The following is a 16621-nucleotide window of genomic DNA, read 5'->3' on the forward strand; positions in this document are numbered from 1 at the left end:
CATCTGTTTTGATTTTCATTCTGTGACTCTTCTCTCTGGGTCTGGATTTGACTCTGACTTCACTTGGACTTTCTGATCTCTTCACTGGAAAACATTTGGAGCCCTGTCTTCTGAACTCTGAACCTGGCAGGGGTACCAGGCGTAACCCAGCCCTGTACGAATGGCCAGCCTCGTGCCTGATCTCCCCGGCTTTCTCTCTGCCAAGCTCCCTCCTCCCACCCAGCTGCTCCCCATGCATCATGAGTCAAAGCTGTTCTTAGTAGCTCATTCCCTCTTGGCTTCTTCTCAAATCTCCCAGTGACAGAATTATTCTGCTCTTTTGGACCCAATTTGATGAGTGTGGATGGCGGAGAGGCAGTGCAGTCATCATAGCTATTAAAGGTGAAAGCGTGCTCTACAGCCGATTTGTGCTGTCCAGGCTCTCCCATTGCTGAATGCCCATGACAGGGAAAAGAGCAATGTGGCCATTTCCCCAGTCCTGGGGCCTGGACGTATGGGTGGGGAGACACAAGACAATGAAAAAGAGAATAATACCCTTGCCAAAGGAATGCTAGGGACAACAGGGACTCTAGGGGTTGAGAGCTGCTCTGCTAAGCTAGTCAAAGGATCCATGGAGGCAGCTGGGCCAAAACTAGCCCCATAAAATACAAGGACTTGAGTGGAAGACAGCAGGGGACTGTCTAAACACAGGGGAAGAAGCACAAATAATCTTGGCCTTTGAGTGAGGAGCAGAGGGTTCAGAGAGGGAGGGGATTCTAGACAAGTTGAAAAGTTTTCCTGCTGGAAAGCTAAGAAAGGGCCAGATCTCAGTGAGCCTTGAAGGAGCGCTGCCTAGAAGTTTCGAATTCGTCAGGTAGGTGTTGGGGACACCTTGAAACTGAGGCATTGGAGAATGTTCCCAGGCAGAGCCGGCGGGTGTACCTGTGCTTAGAATCCGCGACTCGTCTCTCCTTCCTCATAACAAACACAGCTAGGAAGGAACAATTTCATTAAGGAAAAAGGCAGCAAGAGTCCTGTTCCTGTAGAGGTTTGCTTAATGACATATGTTACATCTCCTGGTGATTATCAACTCATCAGCCTTCTAAGGAAGTAACCGACAACATTCGCAGTTTATTTCTCCGAGCCAGGGAGTAAATGAGGGTATGTAAGAAATCGCTTTGCTTTTGAGCCCCTGGGAGTTCTGGGTGAAGTCCCTTGGCAGCCTCTGAGCTCTGGTAACCATGTACCCTCCATGCTTAACTCCTTCCTCATGCCATTATTTCTAGGAGGGCAGGGATGACACAGTTCATGTTTAATGTGGTCTTGCTGTTATTCTAGTGAGTTCTGACACCGCCAGCCTGCTTGACCAGGGTTGTCGGCCCTCTGGGCACCTGATCCTTTGTTGATCTGACTCTTAAGTGGAATTCCAGAGGCTATTAGACCATGTGGGTTGAGAAGGCGATCGAAGGATCACGGTCCTTCATGAGCCTTTGGCCTTGGCATCTACAAGACCATGAGAACAGATCTTAATGTAAATCTGATTATAATATAAGATTTAATATGTCTTTGTATACTGAAAAAATATTTCTTTTTCTCCTTGAGTTGTATTAGAAAAAAAGCCCTTTTCTGTCATCCCAGATATATGCCAGGCCCAATAGGGGACGGAGAAATGACAAACCCCTGGGAGAATTTTAGAGGAAAAAGAATCCCATCCTGTCACATGGGTTTTCTGGGAGGACAGAAAAAGAGGTGTAGAGGAAAAGCTTGGTAGATTCTCCACAGAAGCATCTAGAAGAGAATATGTGACATTCTCAGCTGTATACTCCCCCTGCTCACTTAATACCATGTTTGAACATAAGGCCCCCTCTCGCCTGTCTTTCAGTGCATAAAACTTAATGTACTTAAAACCAGAATAAGTGGAATGTGACATATGCAAAATAACTACTAACTCAAATGAGTCCTGCCCTAGTTTGAAATTGAGAGCAGTGGTTGCTGGTGTTATATTTTTAAATGTAACTTTCTCTACATCATTCAGTATTTTTTTAAATGATGTTTTAACAGCTCCATCATGGGCATATGCCAAAATACATTTAAGTGTTTCTCTGTTGGTGGAAATTCAGAAGGTTTTTGTTCTCTGTGACAAATAATGTTTTGATTAAAATTCTTACACAAAAACTTTTTAAAAAATCATTATTTCTTTTTCTTTCCCCATCAGACTACTTATAAGATTATATCTCCATTTTTTCTTTTTTTAATTTCATTGTGATGTGTCTAGGTGTGGATTTCTTTTTATTTTTTCTGCTTGAGATTTGTTGAGCTTTTTAACTCTGTGCATTGATGTCTTTCCTCAGTTCTGGGATATTCTCAGTCTTCAAATATTGCCTCCGCCCTTTTTTCCTTCTCTTTCAGGATCTCACAAACCTGTGTCAGGCCTTATTGTATTCTTGATATAACCTACCCTCTTTTATGTATTTTTCATCTTTTTGTCTCTCTGTGCTTTGTTCCAGAAGGTTTCTTCTGACCTATCTTCCACTTTAATAATGCTCTCTTTATTTGTGTCTAATCCGCTATTAAACTATCCATTGAGCTCTTCATTTTAGTTAACTTTTCAGTTCTAGATTTTCTCTTTTTTCTTTTTCAAAACCTGCTGTCTCACTTTTTATATAGTTTCCAATTTCCTGCTGAATTTTTAAGCTTGCTTAAAACCTTTCTGTTGTCTCTCATTTCTACGAGCTTGACATCTGACATCTTGACCCTAACGCTTCTGCTTGTCTTTGATTATGTGTTGGAGAGTGTATTTGAAAAATTTGTTACTGAATGAATTTGAAACCTAGGATGATATTACTTGCCTCTAGGCAGAATTTTTGTTCACTTCTGTCAGGAGCACAGGAGTACTAGTGACCCTGATTCCTTTAATCAAAATTTAAGAGTTGAAGTCTTCTGGGCTACTCAGATGAAATGAAGTAGACTTGTAGCTTATGGGAGGGCAGGCTGATTTCCAGTAGACAGTTACTCTTAGGTCAGCCTTTCATTGTCCTGGCCAAAAATAGAAGGTGGTTTATCAGGTTGCCTATCATGGTGGGCCCTGACATCCATCTTTTAACTCCCTGGTCTTTTGAGGCTGCCATAAATGCAGCCCCTCTTTCTGTACTAGTACATAGCTCTGGGCAGAAGCAAACCTAGTGTTGGGATTCTCTCCCTTTATTCCAATCTCGGCTAGATCTCAACTCAATACTTTACATCTTGTTCATCTGTAATGGTTTCATTACAATTCGAAAGTTGTAACCCAGTGTTTTCTCATTGGTTTTAGTTGGAAAGTTGTCCAAATCACGTAATCCAACGTTCTCAGAGGCGGAAATCATTATTACTCTCTGGGATAAATTCATAGGCATGGGGTTTCTCCACGTAAGACATATACACTGTGACGACTTGTGCGACATTTTGCCAAATTACTTCCCAGAAAAGTTGTTTTTCTTATGTGACTCCTTTGTTCTTTCCTCTCCTAGTTTTCTGTTGGTGTCTTAGAGTCTGTTCACTCTTCTAAGTGCTCCAAATCCTGTAGCAAGTTTTAAACTGTAGTTGCACATCAGATGTGGAAAACGTTGACTTTGTTTTTCTGTATTTGAATTCAACTTGATCTCTAGTCCCCATTTTCACTGATGATGAAAAAGAAAACTCATCTTGTTGTCTGAAGGAAATTCAGTTTCTTTGAGTTTAAAACTGCATTCTCTGAAGTCATTTGCTCCGTTAAATCATGATTAAACAGGCTGTTCTATGTAAGCACTGCTCTTTCCCGTCAAAGGGTCTTCCTCTCCTGCTTCCCCTCTTGAATAACTCTTAGGAGCAAGCATGAACTGGCCCTCCACCGTGGTGATGGGGAGAGGTGTCTGGGTTGCAGGCTCTCCTCTGTAACCTTCCTGGGCCTTGTAGACGTGTCTCATTCCTCTCATACGTGTTTTATCCCCTATTCACTGCTGATACCCCTGGTCCTGGTCCTGAACCCCAGGCACAATATCTGCATATTCCATGCCCTCCATTTCCCTGACTCCCTTGATGTAGCCTTTTGCTACCATTCCTCTGGGAAATGAGGGAGCATCAGGATTTCCGGCAAGTCAGGAGCTAGCTGTGGGCACTGGAAACACTATTTTAAGTCTTCTGTCTGCCTAAACATCACTCAACCGTCTCTGCCCCACGCCCTGGCTATTCTGCAAGGCATTCTCCCTCCTGCAGAGTGCTAGGCAGTGTTGGGAGGAAGAAATTCGCTTTTCCTTTCAAAGTCCTTCTAGCTGGACTAAGAACAAAATTAACAGGAGATATTCACAGGAGAAAATCAAGTTTATTTTTGTACCTATGGGGAATCCACAAGGACACCAAATTCTAAAGACATTGAGGCAACGCGAGGCTTCTAGGAGCTAAGGAGAGTGGTAGGGGGCCTTAGGATACAAAGGGGAGGAAGACCACTAGCAGGAAGGAGAGAGGCGCTGTTTGGAAAACAAAGGTTGCCCTATTATGCAGATACATTGTTTTAGGTAAGGAGGAATCTCTGTTAATAGCTCTCATCCTCAGGATCCACGTATGAGTGAAAACATATGGTATCTGTCTTTCTCTGCCTGACTTATTTCACTTAGCATAATACCCTCCAGTTCCATCCACGTTGCTACAAAGGGCCAGATTTCATTCTTTCTCATTGCCAAGTAGTATTCCATTGTATAGATAAACCACATCTTCTTTATCCATTCATCAGTGGATGGACATTTAGGCTCTTTCCATCATTTGGCTATTGTTGAAAGTGCTGCTATCAACATTGGGTTACAAGTGCCCGTATGCATCAGCACTCCTGTATCCCTTGGGTAAATTCCTAGCAGTGCTATTGCTGGGTCATGGGGTAGATCTACTTTTAATTTTTTGAGGAATCTCCACACTGTTTTCCAGAGAGACTCTTAAATACTGAGAACAAACTGAGGGTTGATGGAGGGTGGGGGAGAGGGGAAAGTGGGTGATGGGCATTGAGGAGGGCACCTGTTGGGATGAGCGCTGGGTGTTGTCTGGAAACCAATTTGACAATAAATTATATATGTAAAAAAATAGCTCTCATCCTGGTACAGGCTGTCTTTTCCAGTGTAAATTTAGGCAGTTGAGAAGGAGGCAAAGTTTTTTTCCTGAATCTGCTGGGTTTTTATTGCCTTTGACTCAAAATAATCATCACACTAAAGTGGCCCATCTTGGAGTAGCCTGTCTTTAACCCTTAGGCAGCAAGCAAAACTTTTGCTTTCCTAGGTTCAAATCTATTTGCGGAGTTTCTCTCCCCGCACCCGGACTCCCAACCGAGTGGTAGGACTAAACTAAACACTGCTCAGAGGAGGCCTGGCTTCAGGTCTGTCTCCCTTTCTCCGCTCTCTATGGACTTTGCCCCCAACCTACAAAGAAGTAGCCTCTCTTTGGGATTGGAAAGATTCCATCTGCCAGTGGTTCTAGACCCCGGTCGCATGCCCTTTTGAATCGAATATGGATGTAGATCAGTTGAATCCAAGTGTCTGGGAGTGAGCCCAAGCACAGGTCGTTTATGAGTGCTCCCCAGGTGATCCCAAAGTGATCCAGCGTTGAGACCCATGGCCATGTCACAACCTCCATCTTGTCTTTGCCTGATATTTCAAAGGAGGTTCAGATTCAGAAAACATCTTTCTCCAGCGCATGGCTAATGCACTTAAAATCCTGATTTTGAGACTGTGTCGGAAGTTAGTTTCAAGAGTCAGTTTTACAGTCACAACTGAAAATTAACACTTCTTTGCTTCTTTTCATCTTAGTTCTGACAGTCTTTACTCATCTCAAAGCTATGACTGCCTCTGGATGAAAGTGAAGCCAGAATAGAAAAGCATACTCATATATTTCAAAATACATATTTAAAATTTTTTTTTCAACGTTTTTTATTTTATTTTTGGGACAGAGTGAGACAGAGCATGAACGGGGGAGGGGCAGAGAGAGAGGGAGACACAGAATCGCAAACAGGCTCCAGGCTCCGAGCCATCAGCCCAGAGCCTGACGCGGGGCTCGAACTCAGGACCGCGGGATCGTGACTTGGCTGAAGTCGGACGCTTAACCGACTGCGCCACCCAGGCGCCCCTCAAAATACATATTTTATTTGCCTGCTTCCTTATAGCTACTTTACTGCTAATCTAACCATAAACAAACAAGGCCATCAGAAAGCTACGTTCTTACTTTGACCTCATTGTGGCCCTGAAAACAATTGTCCTCATCGTATTATACTTGGATAAATGCCGTGGGCCGATGCCGAAGAGTGTTTTAAGAAACAGAATTGTGGAGCGTGTGGTGTTACTAAAGTAGTGTTTTGAGGGGACGGTTGACCAAGTTCCTCAGTGGAGAAATTTGGGCGGGGACTTAGGGGCCAAGTGTCTGTACTTGTCTTTTAAAAATATTTTAGACACTGCAGATGATTCCAGTAACTGTGTTTGCAATGACTGCCAGAAAGCCTGTGCTGCATTTCTGGCACACTTTATTAAGCGTACGTTACGTCCGTTAAGCTCACCCTTGGCATTATCTTATTCTCATTTCCCCTTTGCTCTGTGTTCCCATTTAGTTCTAATTGTATTTTATCCCACAGTGCCCGCATTTCTATAGGATGGCCTCAAACCTTCTCAGAAAGATTCTCTACCACGCAGTAGAGAAAGATTCTCTACTACCTCCTTTAGTAGGGGAGGAAAAATGATTTTCCTTTTACCCTTCTAGGTTCTTGGCTGAGGTCCCCCCTGTTATAAAAAGATTCATAGGAGAAACATAAATGTAAGTTTAATAACATGTATGCCTTCTAGATAGATGGGAGAGACCATGGATAACTGAGTAACTTCCCAAGATGGCCCAAACCACCACCCTAAACACCATCATCGGCTAAACGCAAAAGAACTATGGTGCAGAGAAGGGAGGTCTGTCAATGGGGGGGAGGGGACCAGAAAAAGCACAGTCAAACAAGGGTAAGGTTTATTATGGTGATTTAAGTGGGTGTCTTCTCTATTGATAAGAGTTTCCTTCTCTTCCTGGTACAGAGACGGGGACACCCTTACAAACGGAGCTTTCCCTTATAAATGGAGATTTCTCTTTTCCGAAGGGTAGGTTTTCAGAGCTTCTCCTGTGTCTGCTGTTTCTTAAAGATAACCAGCTCAAGGTAATCCTTGCGCCAAAGAGGCATATTTGGGGCGGGCAAATTACGCGCCCTTTCACTTTCTTTGCAGAACAAGGTGTGTTGCCAGCCTGGGTGTGCACTTTTGAGTGCGCGGCCCAAAGCCCTCATCAGATTTGCTCTGACATCAGCCGTGGTGTCTGGAGGGATGCTCATCCATCTTTTAAGTCTTTCTCTCCCCAAGTCCCTTATCTGTCCTTTCCTTTTTTTTTTTTTTAATTTTTTTTCCCAATATTTATTTATTTTTGGGACAGAGAGAGACAGAGCATGAACAGGGGAGGGGCAGAGAGAGAGGGAGACACAGAATCGGAAACAGGCTCCAGGCTCCGAGCCATCAGCCCAGAGCCTGATGCGGGGCTCGAACTCCCGGACCGCGAGATCGTGACCTGGCTGAAGTCCGTATCTGTCCTTTTCAAAGTTACCTTTCTTCCAGTCACCTGGTACCACGTGGCCCCACATGGAGTCTCTACTTCCCTCCAGGCCTCATGTTCTAGGACAGAGTTCAGTAAACTTTCTCTCTAAAGGAACCGAACAGTAAATATATTAGGCTCTATAATCCAAAAGACAAATTCAAGGCTATTACATAGATGCCTGCAAAGAAGAGGAAAGACCAATTTCTACAAATATTTTACTGATGAAATCCAAGCTGTAATAATCATGAGTACAAATTTTTGGAGTTCATGTCTACTAATGAGGATAATGGAATTTTTGTCGGGGGGGGAGGGGTAACATGTTGCCAGTGTTCTCACCCGCACGTCCGTATGTTCATCTATAAACAGCATTCTTGGCTCTCGGGTTGGACAAAAACGGGCGGTATAATGTGCTGACCCCTGTTCTAGACCTTTCTTCTTTTTTTCTCTTTCCCAAACATTCACCCAACCTGTATTTTATCTCACAAGGTAGCTAACCAGACCCTTAAATACACACATATATGAAGTGTTGATGGCTGATAATGGCTTAATGCGTTACCGCTTCTTTAGAAACTTTGTGCTTTTGCAAAAATTGTCTTCAAAGGATTATTTGCAAATCGATTTCCCGAAGCCTACAGAAAATGTGATTAGCAAAGAGCCAAAGTGTTATGCTGAGAAGATTACTTGGAGGAAACATCTTACTAGAGAGTTTTGATGTGGTCTTTGTTTTAATAAAACAAGCCCGGGCAAAATCAGCCAGCCAAGGAAATGCTTTTGGAACCGGCAACTTCAATCCCCGCTGGCATTTTCTGCATCTGTGAAAAATCACACTCCAGAGAGATGAGCCTTTCCTTTATCCTCCACAAGGAAAGGCTCTTAATACCCAGACAGTTCACTTCCCAATCTGGAAGAAGTTGTTGTTTCGGTGTGAATTATCTCCTCAGCAACAAAAGGGAAAAGTGCTGCCTCCATTTAACAGACGAATCGCTGGCCTCTGGGTCCGATTTTCTTGTGAGATATCTGTGCGCCGGATACAGCATTTGCTTTTTAAAAAGGCAGCGTGGTCCTTACCCTTTTGGTATTTGTATGTATAGCAGAGGCAAATGGAACTCTGAGTATTAAATTACTGTACTGTGCCAGTTGAGAATTCTATGCGAGCCAGCCAGCTCCTTCCCCCAAATTGTATTTTTAGTGCGGAGCAGCTGCAAGTTCCCAGAAATCTTCCGAGCGGGACCACTTACCCCACCCAGTGCGAGAGCTCTTAGCTGCTGCCTGTTTTTGGTGATCTTGTTTGGGAGACAGCCGGGATACCTAGGAGGGGGTGGGGTCAGACACACCACCAGGTTGCTCCTGGCTCTGGGCTTAACGTGCACGTGTCTGCCCTTGACCAGTTCACCTGACCCCTAACCCCCGATTCCTCGGCTGGAAACTGGGACGAGTAGTATCTACCAACGAGAGCTGCTCTGAGGGTCAGGGACAACTGGATTGTCCCAACGCAGCATCGATACGTCCGTTTTTTCGGCACGGGGCGTTGTCGGCCTGGATGGTGTGCCCAGCTCTCCTCCCCCATCCCTGCTCTGTCCTTTGGTCACTTGAGCACATCGGCATCTGTGCCATGGGGTGGCCGAGGAAGGGTGACATCCACGTGAGACACCCCTTCTGTGTGTGAGGAAACGGTGTCAGAGTCCTCGTCATTTGAAAGAAAGGCACTGGAGTGAATACAATGCGATTAAGCAAGCTATTGCTGAAGAAGTTGACAAGATCACCCAAATACCCAGGGCTGGTTGTACCCTGGGAACGAGATTTGCGGAAATTCTTCGAAGGATAACCCCAGGGATGGCGTAGAGTTTTCTAGGCTTTTCCTGCAAACGGGGTCTTGGCGTCAGAAGGTGCTCCGCAAACAGATCTGGCCGTCAGCTAAAGCAGAAATGGGACCAATGAAAATGGCAGGTGTTTGAGTCTGAGGACCGAGGAAGGCAGCGAGTCCCGGTGAGGCAGGCCAGCTGGAATCATGAGAGGAGAAAACAGGGTGAGCCCTGGATCCCTGACTCATGAGCCACGAATTTGGAGACGTGGCCACCAGAGATGGGGGCCAGGGGGCAGCTGGGACCTATGAAAGCAGCAGTGGGTGTGAGGCAGGCAGGAGCAGATATCTCAGCTCTAATACCCTCCGCGGTGACCAAGATCGCGAGCCACGCCGTCACGCACCCTGGTAGGAGTAGTCACTGCAAATCAGGAGACCGAGGGGCAGAAGAAAGACCCTGGCCAGTGGCGGCCTTCCTTCTGAAAACAGCACATCACCTAGTCCCATGGGCCACAGATCAACAGAGTCTCTGGTTTCTAGCACCTTCTTTCCCCTCTACCCCTGGAGCCTGCTCTTCCCCTGGAGCCTGCTCTTCCCCCTCCAGTGGCCTCGCTCACCAGTGATAACAAGGGTGCCGTCACTGCAACCACGAAATGTTTTTACTAAGAACCCATTACCGAAAAATCGTGTTTGCTTGCTCACTAGGACGGTACCTACAGAAGTCCTCAGGACTTCGCCTAACATAAAAAATTCATTTTTTTTTTTTAGAAAGAAAGACATGTGCTTTGAAGGGCGGGTAGGATTTGGATGGATGGAGGTGGTCCCAGGGAGGGCAGTTCAGAAGAAGGGACACACCGTCTGAACAACGAACAGCCCAGAGTCGCCAGGCCGTTGCATCTGTGGGGCATGTGGCTGGGACGGTACCGAGGAGGACTTGGGAGCGAAGGATGAGCCCGCCCTCAGCCGAGGAGAGAATAGGGAGCCAATGAAGGGGTGTGGTGGTGGGGGGGAAATACCTACAACCCAGACGGACCCATTGGCCCTTACGAGGAGAGGAAGTGTGGACGCTGAGAAGGCTTTGCATTTGGCGGACATTCTCCCTTCCGCCTCCCTCTCAGCTGGAACCGTTGTATGTGTTGCACATCTTCTGTGCGACAGCAACAATAAAAGTGATTATTTTTAATTTCTGTTCTTCTCCTCTGTAATAGAGCTATTAGACTTTGGCAGATCCCTTAATATGATTATCATTTTTGAATGATTCTGAATGGAAATGTTTGCACTAATGGTGGTAATCACAGTCGAGTCTGAAGAACTTCACGTTCCGGGATCCCGTCCGCCCCGAAGCGCAGTCGGCTGTGGCCGGCAAGGCCGGGCAGGTGGCGAGGAGACCAGAGGGGAAGCGGGGCAAAGTTTGCCTCTTGGTTCTCGGTGGAAGGCCGGGTCTGGCTAAGCCTGCCACCCCTGGGGCAGCTCCCAGGTGGGGCTGGAAGATGGCCTGCTATAGCGAAGACCTGCTTGTTCCCGGGCGGAGCCCCAGCGGCTCGTCAGCGGCCAGGCGGTTCCAGAATTCAATTTTTTTTTAACTTTTTTCCTTTAATGTTTATTTATTTTTGACGTGGGGGGAGGGGCAGAGAGAGAGAGAGAGAGAGAGAGAGAGGGAGACACAGAATCCAAAGCAGGCTCCAGGCTCTGAGCTGTCGGCACAGAGCCCGACGTGGGGCTCGAACCCACAAACCGTGAGATCGTGACCTGCGCCGAAGTCGGACGCTTAACTGGCTGAGCCACCCAGGCGCCCCGGGTTGTTCCAGAACTCAAAGCAGTTGTCCCGCTGACCTCACCAGCAATGCCGGCCTGCCTGGCGGGGGGGTGGGGAGACCCAGTTCGATGTTGGCCACCTGCCGGGAGTCCTGCGCTGCCCCCAGCACTGTGGTCTTTGCTTCGCGGAGGCCGCCTCTGGTTCCGGCCTCCCTCGTCCACTGTCCTGTCAGGGGACACCTCGCGAGAGAGCCGAGACATGGAATGGCGTGCTCTCTCTTCTTGACACACCAGCAGGTTTGTCACCGTGACCTTTCGGGGACCTTTCCACATGCTGCCACCAACGATAACGGTCACATATTTGTTCCACGTCTGCATTTCCTTAGGGCCGGTCACCTTGCCTTTCACCTTCAGCTCCTGACAGCCACCCAGGATGCATACAGAGGCCTGCTTTCCCGTGGCCATGGGCCCTGGCGCCACCCTGGCCCGGTTTCAGCGAGGAGGCCCTAAGGGACCTCTCAGTTCTGCTGCGAAGGATCCTGGGGCTTCTGGTAGCGAACCTAGCCGAATGTGCTGAACAGAGCTGTGACCAGCAGAGAGGGGCCCCGGAGCGGCTCATACGGTGAATTCCCTCCTTGCCACCACGCGTGAATAATCTCATCCAGATAAAGCCAGTTACACTAAAATATCATGCCGCTTGACAGGGAAAAATGTTTCCCAGAGGGCAATGCGAGAGGGATCTGGAGGGAACGAGCAGCCCGTCTACCTTCCATGACAGCGAACGTTTCGGGCTTTGACGCCCTCCCTCCCCCACTCCTTCCTCCACGTAGCTTCCTCCTTCTCTCAGTCTTCTCCGTTCTGCGCCCCTCCCTGTCAGCCCCAGCTGTGGCACACGCCCCTGCTGTCCTCGGCTTCCGGTCCAGGTAAGCAAGCCAGCATGTCCCAGAGATGTCACGGAGCCCTTCCCCAGCAGGGGCGGCTCAGCTCTGTTAGATTCATTCGTTTATTCGACAGTAGACAGCGGGCACCTGCTCTGTGCCAGCAAGGGCAGTAGGTCCTGGGAACAAACAAATTAGAGGGACAACTTGATGGCTCTGGGGGAGATGGCCCCACGGGATAGGTCTGCTGGCACCAACACAAATTCCTAAGTCCCTTCTCTGTAAACCTGGTTCCATGATCCTGGGCCGCACTCAGGGATCTGCATTTTCTTTCTTGCTTTCTTTCCGTCCGTCTGTCTCTCTTTTTTTTTAATGTTTATTTATTTTTGCAAGAGAGAGAGAAAGAGAGCGTGTGAGTGCAGCAGGGGAGGTGGGGAGAGGGGTGGACAGAGGATCTGAAAGTGGGCTCCATGCTGATAGCACAGAGCCTGACTCGGGGCTCGAACTCACGAACCGTGAGATTGTGACCTGAGCCTAACTCAGACGCTCAACAGACTGAGGTACCCAGGTTCCCTAAGAATCTGCATTTATCTAAAGAGCCGTCCTGGTGATGCTGGTGCCCCTGGGCCTGTCTCAGAGAAACAGTCTTTCGCCCATGGGGTTGTGCCCAGAGCCACCCGTCCAAGCGAGTCTGTTGACTGACTGTGCCATCTGATGTCGGCTGCCTTGCTTGCCCTCGAGGGGTTAGAAAGCACAGCATCTTGGAGCAGGAGTTCATTACACGTGTCTGTGAAGGTTGGGAACTTGGCGATGCTGAGCATGGGCTTTGGGGAGATTGCCTTAGCATACCCGAATTTCTTGATGTGCTCAGCACTTGCTCTCAAAATTGAGGTGGCCCGGGTGCTGCCTCATGTTCCCCCTCCTCTGCAGACCCCTGCACTTGGCTGCACTTCTCCAAGTTGCTGGCATTTCTCTATCACTGGGGGGGGGGGGACCCTGGCTTTTAGCTCTCCCGGAATGACTCTCCCCTGCAGTTTGCCCCTCCTGGCTGTGTGATAACACATCCTCCACCCCCCTGCCTCCCCCCGCCCCCGATGGTAAGTAGGAGGAGACAGCCCATGTTATCATCACTGGTTGCAAAGAACGGAAAACTATCTAACACGGTTTGAGTCAAGGAGGTAGAACAGAGTGATGGGGGGGGGTCTCACATGACCCAGGGGCATCGAGCAGAGCCCGGGCCTGTCAGCTGATGGGAGGCCAAAGTCATTAGGCAGTCCCTCGCCAGGGCCTCACACCCCCACCGGACGTCTATGTCCTACCTCCGCACAGTCGTGCACTTACGCGGGGGCCCCTGCCGCTGCCCCAAAGTGACACCCTGAGTCCTACAGACGAACGAGACCAGCAACCTCCTGATTCCAAGTCTCAGGAATACCGTGATTCGGTGGACCCAGTTTGGGGTTTGGTGCGCATTCCCGGTTTAGGTCACTGAGCTCGGGGAGGGTGCGCCCGCATAGTGCTTTTCCATTCTGGGGGGGGGGGCGGTCAGCTGCCTCTCTCTGCGGGGCGCGGGGCTGGGAGAAAATGAGCAAGTGACGTGCTTCCTTTCCCTGGTGTAGCGGGCATGGCAGAGGGTGGCGTCCCATATATAGAGGTGTGATTGGCATATGATTTGTGGAGACAACATTATGGATGGGCCTCACGATGAGAGGGCAAAGGAACGGCATTCACGGAGCCCCTCCTGTATGCCGACTGTATCTCTTTTCATAGCAGTACTCTGTAGGGACTTCTCTGGGGCCCAGAGCACTCCGTTAACATCCCGCAAGTACGGTTTCCAGTGGGGTGGTGCCGACATTCACACCAGGCTGATCAACTCCGAGCACTGATTTTTCCAGTGTTCCAGCAAAAAATGTTTGCTTAATAAATGGCTGTAATGAAAAGAGTAACAACCGAGGGATGTTCCATGGAGTCAGAGGTCTGGACATTAAGGTGAGAGTCAGGTTCAAAACCAGGAGCCACTGAAGATCTGACATTGAGGGGCGCCTGGGTGGCGCAGTCGGTTAAGCGCCCGACTTCAGCCAGGTCACGATCTCGCGGTCCGTGAGTTCGAGCCCCGCGTCAGGCTCTGGGCTGATGGCTCAGAGCCTGGAGCCTGTTTCCGATTCTGTGTCTCCCTCTCTCTCTGCCCCTCCCCCGTTCATGCTCTGTCTCTCTCTGTCCCAAAAGTAAATAAACGTTGAAAAAAAAATTAAAAAAAAAAAAAAAGATCTGACATTGAGGTTTATGGTTCGGCTCAAGAGAATTCCATCGAATTAATACTTCCTGGTGGCCCCAGTGGGGTTTCACCTGCCTGCCTGTCTCTTTTCTCGAGGAAAGCATCTCAACAGCATCTCTGGCCTTTGACAGTGTGGGCGTTTGCCGGCTCCTCTCCGAAGACTTTTCTGGAGAGTACAGTGCAGCAGAAGGGCCACGGTCAAGGACTTTGAAGTTTGATGGGTCCTCAGCCCTACCCTGTGACTCAGGTCACCAAATACCCACGGGCCTCAGCTCTTCCGTGGCGATGGCCCCACCTTCTTCCCAGGGCTGTGGAGGTTTTTAAACGAGACGGTGCCTGAAGAGAGGGCTTTGCCCTTGTGCTTGAGGCTCCTTAATTGCTTAATAAATGGCTGTGATGAAAATAGTAACATTAATCATAGTACGTAATGTTATTAGTATATAACAATATTAATTTGTTATTGGACTTAGAGTTGCTTGAACACGGGAAGTATGTTGTGTCTTTCTCTCCCTGCTACAGCACTGGTAAGAGGCCTTAGATATGGTAGGTGGGAGAAAATATTTGCTGAATGCATTTATTATACGGGGTACCCATAAAGTCTGGAAGCAGAGGCGAAAGGGCAGAGTCCGGGATCGGCTGGTATGACCCCGCAGTACACGATGTAATACTATATAATACCAGACAATATGTAATGTATATCGGCATGCTCTCTGTCCTTAGAAAGCGTGGTTCTGTGCTTCATGGGGAATTGCAGCGAACGTGGTAGATTAATACCGCAATCCTGTCAATTCCGCACATACGTCCTTGATATTTTGCTTCAGACGGTGTCTGTCTCTGATTTTCGGTGAGCCAACTCGTGCCTTTGGCCTGCCCTGGAAGACAGAATGAAGGGGATCAATAGATACAAAAATAAAGACTGAGTCTTTGTTTCCGGACTTGATGGTCACGGGCCACCCTGCCGATCCTTTTCGTCTTTCCTGCTGGGCATCCCCTTCTCAGCGGGCGGAGGCGGTCTCTCTGTGGGCACCAGTGGCCTCCCGGATGAGTCTTCTCCCTTCTCGTTCCTCACCTCTGAGCTTCTCCGCAGCTGCCCAGGGATGCGCATCCCATCACATGGCTGTTGCCAGACATACCGTGAGAATCGTTCCCGTGTTTGCAGACCCCACGTGTCATGGGAGCCCATCCTGTGCAAGCCACCCAGAAGCTCGGTTGTCGCTAGGTGGTTTGGGTCCCCGAGTTGGTCTGAAGCTCAAACAGAGCTTTATGCAAAGAGGGTGTGTGGGAATCGAGGATTTCAGGGAAGCTACTTGATCTGCCGGAGTGAAATCCAGCACCTGTTGTGATGGCTTCTGGTTTTGTCACCTGAGTGGCTTCAGCTCCCCCTTTTTTCTTCATAGAGACGTAATTACCATATAACGCTGTGTAAAGTGTACATGTTGACTTGATACATTTATACGTTGCAGTATATTATATATTGCATATAATATTATATATTGCATTATATATTGCATATATATTGCAATATTATATATTGCAATATGATTACCACCACAGCATTAGCCAACCCCTCTGTCACCTCACGTAATTATCATTTCACTTTGTGGTGAAAACATGGAAGATCTAATCTCTTAGCATCTTTGAAGTATATGGTACAGTATGCTTGACTATAATCACAATGCTGTGCATTCGATCTCCAGAACATACTCATCTTGCGAGTTTAGACCCTTTGACCAGCATATCCCCCACCCCACCCCCAGCCCCTGGCAACTACCATTCTACTCTTGGTTCCTCTGAGTCCACACATAAGAGACAACCTATGGTGTTTGCCTTTCTCTGTCTGACTTCTCTCACTTAGCGTGATGCCCTCAAGGTCCACCCGTGTTGTTGCAAATGGCGGCATTTCCCGCTTTCCCATGGCCGAATGATACGTCGGCTGACTGTGACTTCGTTCTCTCTCCTGCAGGACACCAGCCATGATTGGCTGCTCCTTCGTGGTCAACAGGAAGTTCTTTGGTGAAATCGGTCTCCTTGACCCTGGCATGGATGTGTATGGAGGAGAAAATATCGAACTTGGAATCAAGGTTTGTGCATGGCATCCTTTCCCCCTGGTTTATTCGTGTTTGTGAGCACCGCCACCTGATCGTCCTTCGTGTGTGTTTTAAAGCTCCTTTAGCTGGTGAGTGGCAGGATCGTTCACCCATCCCCCGCTCCTGAGGATGTGCCAGCCCGTCTGTCCCAGGGGGAACGTGGGGAACCCTGGGCTTTCCCTTCTCCAAAGGTTGAACGATGTGTTTCACGCCTTGGTGACCCAGCTTGGACCTGAGCCGCAGA

General features: G+C 48.3%; 1 protein-coding gene across 5 annotated transcripts in view; it reads left to right on the top strand.

The window, feature by feature from the left end:
- GALNT17 (polypeptide N-acetylgalactosaminyltransferase 17) overlaps positions 1-16621 on the top strand; it is a 448562-nt gene that overhangs the window by 317375 nt on the left and 114566 nt on the right. For all 5 annotated transcript variants that reach the window (XM_011290337.3, XM_023246705.2, XM_045048142.1 and 2 more), the window contains one exon: positions 16254-16371. In XM_011290337.3, coding sequence (XP_011288639.1) covers positions 16254-16371 — 118 coding nt within the window. The remainder of the gene's footprint in view (positions 1-16253; positions 16372-16621) is intronic.

The sequence above is a fragment of the Felis catus genome, chromosome E3 (assembly GCF_018350175.1).
Source record: "Felis catus isolate Fca126 chromosome E3, F.catus_Fca126_mat1.0, whole genome shotgun sequence".
Taxonomy (NCBI): domain Eukaryota; kingdom Metazoa; phylum Chordata; class Mammalia; order Carnivora; family Felidae; genus Felis; species Felis catus.